The sequence below is a fragment of the Micromys minutus genome (genome assembly GCF_963924665.1).
Source record: "Micromys minutus genome assembly, chromosome: 2".
Classification (NCBI taxonomy): domain Eukaryota; kingdom Metazoa; phylum Chordata; class Mammalia; order Rodentia; family Muridae; genus Micromys; species Micromys minutus.
In genome coordinates, this window is record NC_137971.1 from 44790320 (window position 1) to 44806234 (window position 15915).

At 38.7% G+C, this 15915-nt stretch overlaps 1 protein-coding gene across 8 annotated transcripts in view; it reads left to right on the forward strand.

The window, feature by feature from the left end:
• The window catches only part of TLE4 (TLE family member 4, transcriptional corepressor), a 133150-nt gene that overhangs the window by 99156 nt on the left and 18079 nt on the right, over nt 1-15915 (forward strand). For all 8 annotated transcript variants that reach the window (XM_080912833.1, XM_080912835.1, XM_080912834.1 and 5 more), the window contains 3 exons: nt 13958-14077; nt 14962-15015; nt 15381-15533. In XM_080912833.1, coding sequence (XP_080768959.1) covers nt 13958-14077; nt 14962-15015; nt 15381-15533 — 327 coding nt within the window. The remainder of the gene's footprint in view (nt 1-13957; nt 14078-14961; nt 15016-15380; nt 15534-15915) is intronic.

The window sequence follows — 15915 nt, forward strand, 5'->3', positions numbered from 1 at the left end:
TTCCTACAAGCTGTAATTGAGTCTCATTGAGGGACTCACTTCAACAAGACAGTCATGAATTCTTTTGGGTACTGATGAGAAATGAGTGTAACTGATATAACAATGGAGTTTATTACTTTGTTTTCTGTTACCATAAATAATCAAGGTAGGATTTTGTTTTTGCACTGTTTTTAAGACAGACTTTCTCTGTGTACCTTTGGCTGTCCTGGAACTCACTCTGTAGACTAGGCTGGCCTTGAACTCACAAAGCTCTGCTTGCTTTTGCCTGCAGAGTGCTGGGATTAAAAGGCGCACACCACTATGGCCCAGCAAGACTAGGTATTAAGCAAACAAACAACTGTTTCATAGGCTTACAGTTTTAGAGGCTGAGACATAATGGATTGTATTTCTTTGTTTTCTGTTGTCATAAAATACCTAAAAATGAAAAAGATTCCATTGGTTCACAGTTTTAAGTGGAGTGAATCTATTTGGCATTTATTTGATGGGAGCTTAGTATGACATGACAATGGCATGAACATACATATAGCGAGGTGGGAAACTAGAGGAATTCAGGGTCTGCACAAAGTACAGTAATCCCTTTTAAGAGCAGCCTTCTCTCTGTTGCCTAATTACCTTGCATAGAGTCTAATCTCTTGATGGTCCCCATGACCCTTCAACATACTGGGGGCCAAAGAACAAGGATATAGTCAGCCATCTCTGGATCATCGTGGACTTCTGCTTTCCTAAAGCCTCCAGTGTTGTTGGGTTAGAGCCACTTCATTTTGTGTGTGTGTGTTATCATGTATTTCAACATTTCAGCTAAGGAATCCTGTACTTACGTGTATTGAATGTGAATGGGGGCTCAGAAACATTGATTGTCAGAATCCCTAAATGACCAGTAGTTGAGCAACAAGAACTACCCCTTCCAGGTCCTTCTAGTCCAGTATGTGTTTTTCTTTTTCTTTTTCCTCCCCCATAAGGATTTACAATAGCAATAATGTAATTCAGATAAGCAATTATTGTAATTGACCTTGATGATAAGTGTCCTTGGCTTTTACCACGGTTTGCTTAAAACCTGAGGATGGCCAATTATCTCATAATGCCCACTTCATTCAGATTATTGTTTTAATTATCACATTCAAAATATAATTCTTGTCAGCGTTGTGGAGTGACACAATGTAAATAGGAACACTCCATTCAGGCATTCAGAGATGGGTTAAGAGTGCCTCACTTTATCTCAGGACAGGGTTGTGGTTGAGGTTTTTCACCCTCACAGCTCTGAACTATGGCTTTGGAGTTTGCAATTTCTTATCTGTTGTTCATTGTGGCAGGAGTCGCTGCAGGGTAAAAAAGTCTAGGATCTCCCTGAGCTAATTTGTGTTCTTGCAGAGGTCCCTAAGATGATCTCATGCCAATGTGTATGCAGTTCCAGTTGATTAGGCATTCTAATTGATAGCAATCAGCAGTAGCTTGCCATTAGCTTACTCTGCCTTAGGTCAGAGGTTGTCAACTATAGAATCACCCAGGAGCTTTGTATATAATTGCTCTGGGATAGGGCCAGGGTGTCACAACACACCCCATCTCCCTGATTTCCCTCCTACTCTCTTCTCCTTATGTGCTGCAATGGCTGAGAGCCAGCACAGAGACCTTAGATTGCTTTTTCTGTACTGGTTAGTCTTATTTTCACAATGACCTGATCTAAACAAAAGAAAACCTTTTGTCTTATATTCTAGACCACTAAAACTTGGCCCAGCTGCTTCATTTGCCAAACAGAGCCTTATTCCAGGGTTTAGTACTCTGCCCAGCATCAGAGTGCCTTACCCATAGGAAATTTAAGTTACTCCTTCACAAACCTGAGGACACTGTTTCATACTATTGTACTATGCTCTTATCATCATTATTTTATTGACCAGAAAGAAATACAGCCTTTTTTCATTTTTCAAGTTTTGCTTGTGTGCGTGCATGAGTGTTAAGTGTTATAGTTTAGTGTCATACTTAGTATAATAACACATTGTGAAAATTCATTCTGCTTGATTTTACCCCTGTAGTTGTAAACCTTTGGGCTGAATTTTTTTATTCTTCTCTGGTAAATGTAAGGATGCTGTTTGTCACACGACAAGGCCCTGTAAGCCCTTTGAGGCTATTAATATTCTCAGGAGGTACTTCCAGGCCTTCTCACTATTTAAGATGCACAAAACTGGCATAACTGACCAGCCTGTCTCTGGTTTTGTGCTCACATACATACTTCTCATCTTTCTGACCCTTCTCATTGACACCCTGTGACCCGGAGCTGTAGTAGTTGCTGGTTGAAGCCGGCTTTCAGCCACTAAAACAGTTCTTCATGATCTCATTCTGATTTTTGCTAATGTAACTTAACATGAATTAACATGCATACATAATTTATAATGTACATTTATAATTGTTCTCATTTTTAATTGCAGAAGATAGATGTGAAGATATTTTCTGTTCATAATGCTTTCAGAATTCCTACTCTAGTTTATCTGAGGAGGCAGATGAAAATGATTGAGAATTTAAATCTTTTCTAAGATCTTGAGCAGTGACATGTGGAATTATACCCAGGCTTCACCATCCTCTTTGCCGTGCTGTCCTCTGATGCCCTCCCACCCTTCCCTCCATGTGCTCCAGCTCCACCTTCTGATTTAGCTCCGTGTGGAGCACAGGATGTTTGCACTTGTTTTTAATTTACTTTTTTGATAACTTAGGTTATGTTTCCTAATTAAGGGCCTTTGCCTGTTCTTTTTCTTGTCGTCTTGGGTCTGGCAGAGTGCCTGCTCAATAGCAACCAGTAGAATAATTAGAAAGGTAGTTCAGGAAACTCAGAAGTCATGGTCAAGGTATCTCTTAAGAATCTGTACTAAGGCCCTTTTCCTGAGTCATAAGCAGTACCTGGCTGTGCTCTTCATATAAGTGGGAAGAACAGATGCTTGCTCTGGTTGTCCTTCCATAAGTTCACTCATTCAACTCTTAAGGTCCCACCTTCAGGTATAAACACATTGGGGTTTAGGTATCAACATAGGAATTATATTGAAACATAGACATGTAGATTGTAACCTGCAGACTTTGTGGGGAATAAACCCAATTTCTGTTGGGCAGCTTTGAAAGAAGAAGCCTAGAAGGGTTGTCTGACCCAGAATCACATAATTGATAAATACTAGAGGCCTGAGACTGAAGCCAGAGGTCACATACTAGAGCACGTGCTTATTGCATTCTTTGCTCTTTTTCCTTCTTTTTGAGATTCTGTGCTGTACAAATAAAGCTGGTGCTTTGTTCACCCAAGTATCTGGCATATGACCAACATTCAGCTTAAGGTAGCTAGCATTCCAATGCTTGCCTGTTTGATCAAGTCTTTCCCCATCACTGGGTAAAACTGAAGCTCTGCAGTGAATTCCATTGTACCTATGCTCTAGCAACTAATGACATCTCCATCCCACTGTTTCGGGGGGGCCTGGGGGAGAAGTCAGTGAGTGCCTGTTTTGCAAAACTTTGATCAGTGGCCCACATGTCTGTGATAAGATCTGATTTGTCCTTTATTCTTGGAGATTTTTTTTTTTGAATGGTCTAGCCTGGAATTTCTGAAACAGACCACTTCTCCAAGGTACAACAAACTACATGCCAGATCAGAAGACATCGATCCTATTAGCAGAAGGCTACTTTGTGATAGGATGTTTATACACATATGTACATGTATGAAAAGAGAGAGTAGAGCACCCAAGTCACATCTGGGTTGCAAAATACTTAAAGTCAGTCATTTGCTTATCAAACACAGCATTGTACTTGCACTACAAAGTGAAGGGTGTCCATTGAACCATTTTTGTCTTTAATAGCAAAAGTGTACCCCTGGGCTAGTGTTCTTTCTCTTTAGTAAAATGGTCATTTACCAAACAGTATTCATTTTATTTCTCCATATTGCAAGAGTATGTTCTTCTAGACCATTCCTAGCATGCTGCCATCCTGCACCATTTAGCTTGATGCTGAATTAGTTAGTTCTATTCAGTTCTGTTTACTGAGTAGCCCTGTAGTGATTAAATGTCATAGGGTACACCAAGTATACAAAAGTAATTAAGCCATAAAGGACATGTTAGAATAAAGGTCAACAGCCTCTTTAGCCAGTAGTGCCAACAGCAAGATTTTGGTAGGGTTAGAGGGAGAGAGGGAAGGAGGAGGGAGAACACGCATGTGTGCATACCTTTAAGGGTGAGAAAGTCAGTTGGGGGAGAGGAAAAGGCTAGAGCATTATTGACATTTGTAGAGTGGGGTGCTAAAACCTTTCTCATGGCACTATAACTTAGCTCTCTACTTACTGTTTGCAGTTTAACTTGGCCTATCAATTTCAGGACTGGATAATGCCAAGCTCTTTCTTGGTTTAACCAGATTAGTCTTTTCCAAATTAAAATGTATAATTATATCACTTTCTTTCTTTCCTTCCCTCTAACTTTTTCATGCACCCGCACCTCAACTCTCAAACGTATAGCCTCCTTTCCCTGTTTGTTGTTGTTAATATGTGTATATGTATTATGTATTAATACAAACATATAAATACAAGTGAGTCTTTTGTTGTTTGTGTGTATATGGTAACCAGAGTAACCATGAATCATTCTTTCTGTCAGTGAAAGCTATTGCTTACAATCTCTTGAAACCTTTCTACATATGTCTAAGTATTTGTATCTCATTTGCTTTTATCCCACTATATTGTGTCACTAGCAATCACAGCTAGTAATGAATTATGTTGTTTTAACACTAAAATTTTACATAAAACAGCAGGTAATCTAAAACTTAAGAACCAACCAATAGAAACCTTTTTCTCTTTCTGGCTTAGTTAACCTGGTCTTTGATTTGTATTCGATGACTTTAGTGGCCATGGGGGAAAATAGAGAAGATCTAAACCCTACCCACCCATGTGCCCCCTCCCCCCGCTAGGTTTGAGCATCAGAAGGAAATCCCTAGGAGTTGTTATTTTCTAAGTGACCATGACAGAATGACTGCTGAGAGCTGGTCCTGTGTTGGGTCTTTGAGACATGATTCCCTGTGATCTCACCCATTCAGTGCATTAACAGTGATCCTCCTTAGTCACAGCACAGTGTTAGCAACAGGGATGAAGCTAACTGGTGGAAAGTCTTCTGCTAGAAATGTATCCTATTTAGGGAGAATGAAGAACTCGGTGGCCTTGGTATATTTTCTCAACAGCATCCATCACCTATGTAGCAAGAGGCACGCCTGGCACAGACCCTTGAAGGAGGACCTGAAGCATGAATTGGGGCCACTGCAGCAGAGAAAGGGATCGTCACTTTGCATTATTTCTCCCCAGTACCATTCTTACCTCTATCTTAGTTCAATGGCTTCCACTGCCACCTCTTAATACCTTTTTAGCCTCATACCTTTGTCACTGTCACTTTTAAAATCACCACCTTTGAAAGCCTGAATTCTTTGGTGTGTAAGTACACAAACTCCCACCCACCCCACCCTCTCTCACATACAACTGTTGAGACAGAAGTGATTATATTGAATGCCAATTATCCAAAAAGAATATGGTCAAGCAATAAATTCCTGCCACATGCATAACTGCCGGTCTAGATAACGAAGATCCCATGTGGCTGAGAGCACGGTCTGTGCTTGTTTGTTGAGAGCTGTAACTGAGGCAGTACAGATGCCAGGAGAGGAGCAGATGAGAGGCTGAGGTGGGATTCACAGTGGGTTCTGGCCTGCTCTCACAGGGTGAGCACCTTCGGAATATGACTGCTTGCTGAAATAGGAAAACTGAAAAACGGGCAAAGAAGAAAATTCTTGGCTGAATTCTAATCAGCCTCTAAAGTAGTGCTTTTCAACCTTACTAATACTTTGGCCCTTTAATGCACTTCCTTATGCTGTGGTGACCCTCAACCATAAAACTCGTTTTTGTTTTGTTTTGTTTTTGCTAATTCATAACTCATCTTGCTGCTGAATGAATCATAAAGTAAATATTTTAATTTTTTTTTAAGGTCTTAGAGTGACCCCTGTGAAAAGGTCATTTGATTTCTGAAAATGATCATTCGAATCCCCAAAGGGGTTTCGAACCATGGGTTGAGAAGTGCTGCTCTTGAGTGAAAAGACTTAGGTGTGCACTCTAAGGAAGAAACTATCGCATAAAGTTGGGGAACATAGACATGTACTGTTCATCTGTCTTATCTTAGTGCTGGGGACTTGCAGTGTTAAGGGGTGTTTGTTTTTCTTTGGCTTTGAGGATATTTGCATTTGTGTTGCCTAATACAATAGCCACAAGCCATACACATATTTCAAGCCACAGAAATATTGCCTAACCAAAATAAGATGAACTGTAAGTATAAACTGCAAACTATTCTTTGAAAGTTTAGTCCTAAAGAAGAGAGATTATAAAATACCTCAAAACATTTTATATTGCTATTATATTGATGTGATATTTTTTATGTCTTGGGTTAATGTGTGTAAATGAAATTAATTTTATGGGTCTTTTACATTTAATACTATAACTACAAAAAATACATATGTGGCTATATTATATTTATATTGACAAATTCTATTCTGGGAAACAACCCACTTTTTGTTAAATCTGATAAGCTGTAATCATTAAAAACTAGCCATTTTGTCTCAACATGAAGACCAGGGTTCAGATTAACAATTTTAACTACTAGGCAGCTGCTTTTTAAATTGGTTAATTGTTATTTCTTTCTGTGTTCCTGCAGAAATACTATCAGATATTGAATAGGACATTTGCATGCATAACACAGAACATATATATGAGGTACTTTGGAGTTACTCTTGGAAGGAAAATATGTTAGGCTTTCAGATAGATTAAAATAGTTTACTGGACAATTAGTAACATGAAAAGGCCAAGGTAAGGATCTTGCATTTGTGTTACATTAAAGTATGGCTTGCCAAAGCTTAGTGCTCAGTCTTTACCCTTCTTTAATTCTTTTCAAAGCAGCTGTTGGAATTATATTGATATTTACACACACACACACACACACAGAGAGAGAGAGAGAGAGAACAAATAAATCCCTTCAAAATACAGCACAAGACAGTTCTTAAGCCAATTTTCCTTATCAGAAAATTCAGCAAAGAAATTTTGCCACTTTGGTTTTCAGAACAGTCCTATTTGTATGCCCCATTGGTTGAGAATTAGTGACACTGGTAAGTGATAGTAGGTAAGAGTACTGTAGGCTGTGTCACACGTGTTGTTTGTCTCCAGAAGAAAAGGGCCAATATGTGTAACTCTCAATTAGTACACAGTCCACATACAAACATTTAAAGTTGCTTGTTGATGAAGGTAGGGAATTCTTGGGGAGAACAAAACATACAGATATCTTAAACTTTGCAAACTTGAGGACCATTGAACCAAAGGGTGCACATTGAATGAACTGGATAATTAAGCAGTTGTATTTAACATAAAGTTCCATGTGCTTGGCAAACATTTATTACATTTTCTGTAAAAATTGTGATAATTAATGAGAAGTACTTAATGTGTACACACACAAATACCCCTACACCTGCACCACTACTTCCTCATAGAGCCCACAAGTTGGACCACATATAGAGTGATATCAAGTGAGGGAAGCTAAGTCACCTGTATACAAATCAAGCCTATATCTTAGGCATCAAAATATCATGCTCTTGCAGCTGTACTTGCAAGAAAAAATAAATGTATTTAATGAAATTTCTGGTGCAGAGCCAGCAGCTTTATTCCAGGAAATAACAGTCAAGAAACCTCAAGAGGACATTAAGATAATGTTCTAATTTAAAATCAATTGTATTGATACTTTATAAATTATTTGGCATTTTATCCTGACCAAATAATGCATAATGCCAAGACCAAAGAAACAAAGCACAGGAGACTGCATATCAAAGCACTGTCTTTCTATTTTATGTAGGAAAAAAAATACATATCCCTTTTGTGTTCTAAATAAATTGACTTCTTATGGAAGGGCAAGCAGTGGAATTCATTTCTCTCTTTGTCACTTAGAAGATATCCAGTAAATACTTGTTGAGTGAGCCCATGAGTGAAGATTACATAGTAGTTTCCACCATTGCCAGTGAGGATTGGCTTTTCGTACACGATTATTATAATAGATTGCTAAGTACTGTGTTCACAACATGAACTCTTTAGATCTTACGGAGTCCTTAGAGTCATGCCCCAACTCGATTTCCACCCTCAGGAAAATGAAAATTAAGTTTTAGTAGCTTGTCCCAGATAATAACAGAAGTGATACAGGCTGGTCTTGAACTCAACTCTGTCTGACTTTATGTCCACTCTTATGAAACTGAAGGTGCTAATTCAAAATCATCTCTTTCGTTTCGTGTTATTTTGATATTATGTAGCACTTTATCTTGACCCAAGTTTTTCTTACCAAAAGAGAGACAGAAAGACAATAACAACAAATGGTTTTTAAGAGCATGTCCTTCATGAAATGTTACAAAGATGAAACATTGTAGTAACAATAGACTTTATTATGCGGAGATTGTATTAAATAATTTTTTAACAAGGGCAGGTCCTCAGAAAGTTAAGTCATTTTTGAAGGTGAGTTTTGATTTATGTTAATTTGGAAAAGCAAATTCTGTGAGATTGTCTAGAGTGTGCTTTTTATGACATCCTTAATCAAGCAGGCTATTTAAATAAAAGTCTTGGTGTAATAAGCAGTAAGCCAACATCAGTTACTGATTCTGAGCTTTGCTACAGTCAACAAGAGTGTATTCTGAATTCTAGTTAATTTACATAAATCTATATGTGATGTGAGTTGGCGTGTGAGACTTTTGTATTTTGGCCAAATGATTTTTTTATTTTTAAGGTATTGTTTTTCACAACTGAGGATTATTTTCATTTGCTGTCTGAATGGGAATGTGAACATTTTGAGCAATAGTATTCAATAAAAATATGATCAGATGCTACTGGATATGTACCATGTTATTTTGGTGTGCATGAAGTTATTAGGGATATCGCCTTTGTTCCAAAACCTCTTGGAAGTATTTGTAGAATGTGCATCAAAACCATTGCTTTTCTGAATTCAAGAACTGGAGGAGATGGCTCAGTAGCTAAGAGCACTTACTGTTTTTGCAAAGGATCTGGGGACAGTTCCAGCACCCACCTGATGGCTTACAGTGACTTACAATTCCAGTTCTAGGGTGTTCATGACACCAGGTATACCCTCAATGCAAATATCCTCAAGCAAAATTACATTAAAATTTAATTAAATGTTTATAAATGAAAAATGAAACATTTTGAAAGAAATTAAGTCACCATTGTTTGCTTTTTGGTGTAGGCATCAGTCTTCAGCTTGAGGAAATGTAGATCCAGGACTTCTACTGTACCATCAATAAAGGACCTCTGGGTATCTTGGCCTTCCTTCTCTCTCTCTCTCTCTCTCTCTCTCTCTCTCTCTCTCTCTCTCTCTCTCTCTCTCTCTCTTTCTCTCTCTTTTCTCTAAGATAAACTCACTGTGACCCACTCATACTAAGGTTTTAGAGTTTTGGAACTACACTGCAGTTAGAGTAACATGTAATTTATCATTCATATGATTACTGTTGAGAATAAAAGATGCCTAGAAAACAAAGCAAACTAATTTTCCTGGTGCCCATTGGCTCTTCATTATTCCTGTTTACCCATTGAAAACCTGACTTCCTCTTTAATACCTAGTAGCTATGAAGACAATACCAATAATGGCCAGTGAGTTTTAGGAAGTTTCATGTTTGTTTGTTTGTGTGGGGGGATGCACACACAATACAGAGGGAGTCAGAGGACAACTTGGAGAAGTACTATCTCACGTTCCACAATGTGGGTACCAGGGATCAAACACAGGTTCTCAGGCTTAGTGGTAAGTACTGCTGAGCTATCTTGCTGGCAGATTTTTAGTTCATTATCTTGGATGTCCATTCAAACTTTAGCACATTCTTTTTGCTGTAATCTGCAAATGGGCAGGGGTATCTAAGAATAGTAGTACCTTTGTGAATGGAAAGGAGAATTACTTTGGTAGATGTTTAAAATCAAATTAGAAAATCCTATATAAATACAGTACTTACAGTCCTTTCTCTGCAGTGTAGAATCAAAACTTTATTATAATTATTGAGAGGTGTGTTTTGGTTCATTGAAACCTTACAATTATGGACCATTAGAATATCTATGTTGAAGGGAAGCATCACAGAAGTGCCTACAATAGTCCTCACATGAACCTTCTCTTTCCTCATCTGTAGTGAATCGAATGGACTAACCCACACTGTACAATGATGTATCAGTGTTACTGTTATTGAGAAGCTAGGCTGTGTGCCTAAGACTATCTCTGGAGCTTTATATAAATTATTTTTCTTCATCCTCAGAGAAGCCCAGAGTAAATGAAGATAGTATCTTGTTATCCCAAACTACAAAGAGACTGGGTGAGAGTTAACATCATTCCTGGGGCTACAAGGCTGGTAAATGGAAGACTCCATACTGTCTGACTCCAGAGAGATGCCCTTGCCTGCCATTACTGTATCCCTGTTATTAAAATTAGCTAATTATATTAATATGGCTTTCTTTGGAGAGTACTTAATAGAACTCTTTCCCATACATGGCCATCTTTGATCTGGAGTTGGACAGGTGTGGGCCGCCCATTTCAAGTTGCTGGAGATGTTACTTCTACAGCCAATTTGCTAATCGCCTCAGTAAAATCTAAGGTGGATTCCAGAATAAGGCCTGGAAGTGTTTCCTTTTCTTAAAAAGCCTGGTTTATAATACTAGGCATATCTGAAATGCATTGTGCTACTAGTATAGTGGGGTTTCCCTATGAAATCTAAAAGTTTGTCTTTTTCTCTTGGGTTCTTTTTGTGCTGCTATTCCTCCTCACTCCCTTCAACATACCATTTTGTTTCTTTCCCTGGTAAAAATGGATGCTTATTTTTAAATGAAGAGCTTTAAAAAATTAACATCCAGAGTATATTTGACTTCTAAATTGATCACTATAACGTGTTTGCTGAAATGTATGATAAACTGTAATGAAACTATTTTTCTAAATAAGTCTAAATGTTTAGGTATATGCAGGTGCCATGATTGAGTTTCAATAAGTGCCTTTGGTGGTAAGCTGTGGAAATAACCAACCTAACTAAACTTTTATAATAATCAAAGAGATATGAAAATAAACTTTTCTAGTGTCTTAATCATCATTTAAAATCTTTCTCATGCTCAGGAAACCCAAGTGCCCATTCAGTCGCAGAGTGCAGTACATCTAAGCTTTGTAGTGAAAATCCATGCTTCAGTTAAACTCTAGAGCTGTTATGTTACTAGGGTATCACTGACCACCTTAGTACTCATTGTACAGCTTAACCTTGAAATGCTAGTGATAGCTAGCTATTTTATTATTTTACTAGCAGAATCAATGTGTAACTCTGTTCTCCAATAAAATTATGACAGAGGCCTTAAGACATAGATGGCTCAGTCGAGGTCTAATTCCCCAAACCCACATATTAGTAAGGTGGGCATGTAGCCCCTCTGTAATCCCAGCACTCAGATAGAAGACACCCTATTTGTAGAGGAAGCTGCCTAGATAGACAAACATAAATGACAAGCCCTGAATTCAGCAAGAGACCCTGCCTTAATGAATAAAGTAGAAAAACATATATCAAGGAAGACACCAAACAGCACATGCCATGTTCCTGTACCCACTCATGCACATTTACTCACAAATATACACACATACCACACACAAAAGGAAGAACTGTCCTTACAATGAAATCCAATAACCTTAAGAGAAAAAAAAAGGTATTTGATTTTACACATATGCCGATAAATAAGCACTAAGACTAAATATGCATTACCTTTTAGCATTAATATTTGATTAATATTTGAGAATATGTTCAATATTATTTAGGCTTTTTTCCCCTCTTTTTTTAAAAAAAAGTAGAATTGCCTGGAAGTAGTGTGTCAGAAGGATCAGGATTACACACACACACACACACACACACACACACACACACACACACACACAACTTTGTCATCACCGACTTCATTGTAGATACCACATTAGTGGGAAACACATCTTGTTGGTAAAGGGATAAAATGAAGAAAGCACGGAACTTCCTTTACCCTCTGAGGCACCCCAGCCCATTTTACTCTAATGATTTTTTGTGGAATTCATTCAGTGACCTTCTGTGATGTATCTAATGTGATTTTTGTTCTTTGAGAATTTTATACAATATATTTTGCTGAATGTTAGAGTAGGAACTAGTGTCTAGAGTTTACAGAGCATTTATCTAAAACCCAGCAGGGCAGGCTTAGCATAAGCAGCTTCTAACAGTGATCACCTCCTTATTCAGTAGCTCATACTGCTCTCGCTGTAAACACAACCCCAAAGAGCATAATTTAGAAGTTTAGGTATGGCGAACACTGTGACCCGTCAGAAATAAAGCGGAACTGACGGAACCAGAAATTCTGCCTATCACATGGCCTCAAGTGGTTTAAAGATACCAGCAGAGGCTCTGAGTCTGTAAATGTTAATTATCACCAGACTAAGATAAGGGAAAAGGATCAAATTTGGTTTTCTATGAGATAAGTAAAGTTCTAAGTAAGGAGAGCTTTCTGGACTGACTTTCAGATTTCAAGCCATAGGATGCTTTTATGGTGTTTCCTTTTTCTTCCTAGAACTTCTTTTCCTTGATACTTCATGATACTCATTTTACTGCTTTTCAAAAAAACTAAAACTAAACTGCATTGATGTTATCCTTGGAAATCTATCTCAGTGCCCTTCTCAATAGAGTAGTTGAAGTCTGGACCTGCTTCCTTTCAAACTGCATATTTATGTAACCTTTCTCTCTGGTCAGTTTGTAACAGACAGGATCGATTGGTTGGGCTTTTATTGTTGTTTGGTTGGGGGTGGTGCTGGGGACTGGGGGGTGAATCAGGTAAGGTACCATGGAGCTTAGTGAACAATTTGAAGTTCTTGCCTTTCACCTTTTTTGAAACAAGGTCTCTTTGTCTGTGGCTGTGTGCACCAGGCCAGCTGGTTTACGTGTTTCTGGGATTCTCTGGTATGTCCCTTCTATCTGCCTGTGGAAGGGCTGGGATTACAGGCACTTGTTCCTCCCAGATTCAAATGAGGTTCTAGAGATCAGCACTGAGGCCTTCATGCTCTACCACTGAGCCATCTCCCGGGCACTGACAGATTATCAAGGGTAGTTTCAGTTTCTACATTTCAACCAGAGGTTTACGCTCTCATACATGTACTGAATTTCATGACAGAACTGCCTTTCTCACACTTTAAGTCTTGTCACCAGTATAGAGATACTCAGATTAAGTGTGTGTTGAAAGGACAAACGAAGTTGGAGGCATGATCTGTCTTCCTCTGTTCTGGCCACAGTGCGTTTGTGGTTTCCAGAAACAAAATGAGTAAGCTTATAAAGAATATGCAGAAATATAGTCAATGTTTGCAAGGATTTTTTTTTAACTTCTGAATGTTCTGGACTGTAGACGTAGGCTAAGCAAAATATTCTGTAAATATGATCATGTATCACATGGCCACCATATTTGGTTGCTCAAATTATTAATGGTTAATTTTCCTCTTGTTTTAGTTTTTAATTAAAAAAATATTGATTATTCTTTAAGCTTAACTGTATTCAGTTTCTCTGTGGAAGTTTCAAATATACATTTCTGTCGGCCACCAGACTTTCTGAAACAAACAAAAAACCATCCTGTGTTCCCTCTGCTTCCTCTTGTGTCCTTCCGTCCCCAGCTCCCTGAAAGCCCTGAACAATGTAACATGCTGCTTGTGCTTGTGACCTGCTCTGCGCTTTGGAGTTATGCTTGGCCTGCTGCCCTTTGCATTTCTTTCTGCTCCTCTTTTCTGTGTTGTTCTCTACTTCTTTCCCTCTATCTCCTCTCCTATCTCTTCTTAGTTTCTCAGACATGTACTGCAGAAGAAAAAGATTGATCTAATTGCTCTGTTAAGTGAATGATCTTTTTCAATTCTGCTTCTATGCTTAATTCCAGAGCTCTTCTGTATCACCATCAGCAAGTTTCCGGGGTTCTGAGAAACACAGGAACTCTACAGACTATTCCTCAGAGAGCAAGAAGCAGAAAACAGAAGAAAAAGAAATTGCAGCTCGCTATGTAAGTTCATCTACCTTTTCTTTGGGGGAGGCTAGTTTGTCTTGTTCTTTTATCAGCTGGTAATTTTAGCCATTATCAACCAATTTTAGAATACAGGATAACAGTATCCTTTACAAAAACCGTTTTAGAAGAATTACTGTATTTTTATCGGTGTATCAAACTCTCGCCATCAGTTTTCTGAAGGCTGTGCTTATGTTTATGTGTATATAAGACTGCAGTCCTTTTCCTGTAGTGAGTTAACTAAGACCTGGTTATACTAGGTTATTTCTGTTAGTGTAGGTAGAGCTTTATGTGGTTAGTTTGGAGATGTGGCAGTTTGGATGGCTAGAGTATTGAGGAAAAGATGAAAATCTGTGGAAGACACACATACACATGTGTCCTTGATGTGAACTGAATCTCCTCCTTTGCTGTCGGAGCAAGTCAGAAGACAAGAGAGCACACTGGATAGGAAGTGTGGAGGCAGGTGTTTGTTCTGCTCCCTGCCAGCTGCTTCCCTACAGGACTGCAGGCTTCACAAGAACTTCAAACTTGGGGTTTTTACTTTACAGTTTAATCACACAGTGGCTTACTCAGATTTTTTAAATGCTGCCAGACCAAACCACACCCCACCACTTGTAGGATGTGTGTAGGTGGGCGTGAAAGCTTGTGTTTTGTGTTTTAGAGTAGTAAGCAAGCCATTGTACTACATTTTTCAAAAATGGGGAATGGAATCATCACCTAGCTCAAAACAAGCATGAAGAGTAAAGAAAAGAATACTTTGCATAAAGTGTTGGGCACAGTTTTTATTAAACATAAGGACCTCGTGTGGGCACATGAATGGAGATGAAACTGATAGTAGTTTTCCCTCTGGGGCTGGAAATGACGCCTCTCAATGCTCCCTGCAGGACAGTGATGGTGAGAAGAGTGACGACAACTTGGTAGTTGATGTGTCCAATGAGGTATGTATGTGGCTAGCCCTGCTTCCTGCTGCTCTGCAGCTATGACAAAGGCAGGTTTCCAAGGTGCTTATGGGAAACTGCTCCTCACTGTGTACATCCAGATGTTTCCCACCACCCACCCTACTGATATTATTGATATTCCTTGCAGACATATGGAGTTTTTTATTTTTGCTTTTGTTTGGGATTTCACCTTAATACCAGATGCTTCCTTTAGCAATTTCAATTAATGTTAAATTAAAGTTCAGTTAATTTCAGACATTTTGCACTTTTAAGCAAGCTACTAAGTGCTTTTAGTTAGAAGTGTCCCTAGTGAAGGACTTCAGTGCTGTGAATCAGTTGTCAGTCTTACATGTCTGTCTTTGCAGGATCCATCTTCTCCTCGAGGAAGCCCAGCACATTCCCCAAGGGAGAATGGTCTGGACAAGACACGCCTCCTCAAGAAGGATGCCCCCATCAGCCCCGCTTCTGTTGCGTCTTCCAGCAGTACTCCTTCCTCCAAATCCAAAGAGCTTAGCCTTGTAAGCTGCTCCCCAACCAGAACTACCACTTCCAGGATGGTTGTTGGCTTTTGGGTTTTCAGTTTTTGTGTATTTTTTCTTTTGTCTCTGGGCCTTAGATTTCCAGTTTAATTAGAAAAGATGTGTGGACCAGAAAGGTTTACTAACTTGATGGTATTTGCTTCCTGAATCTGTAAGCTTAAGAGAGAGATAAGTGGATGAAAATGGGAGAAAAATGTTACAGTGAAGTTGAAAAATACACACTGGAGTTAGTATGATGCTCTGATTGCCTGTGGTTTGTGGTGAACTTGCTTTGGAGTTTCACTGTCATTTTATTAGTAGCTTCATTTGAATTGCCAAGCTAGACAGACACAGCTGCAATAGTTTTAGCTTCAGCCTAAGT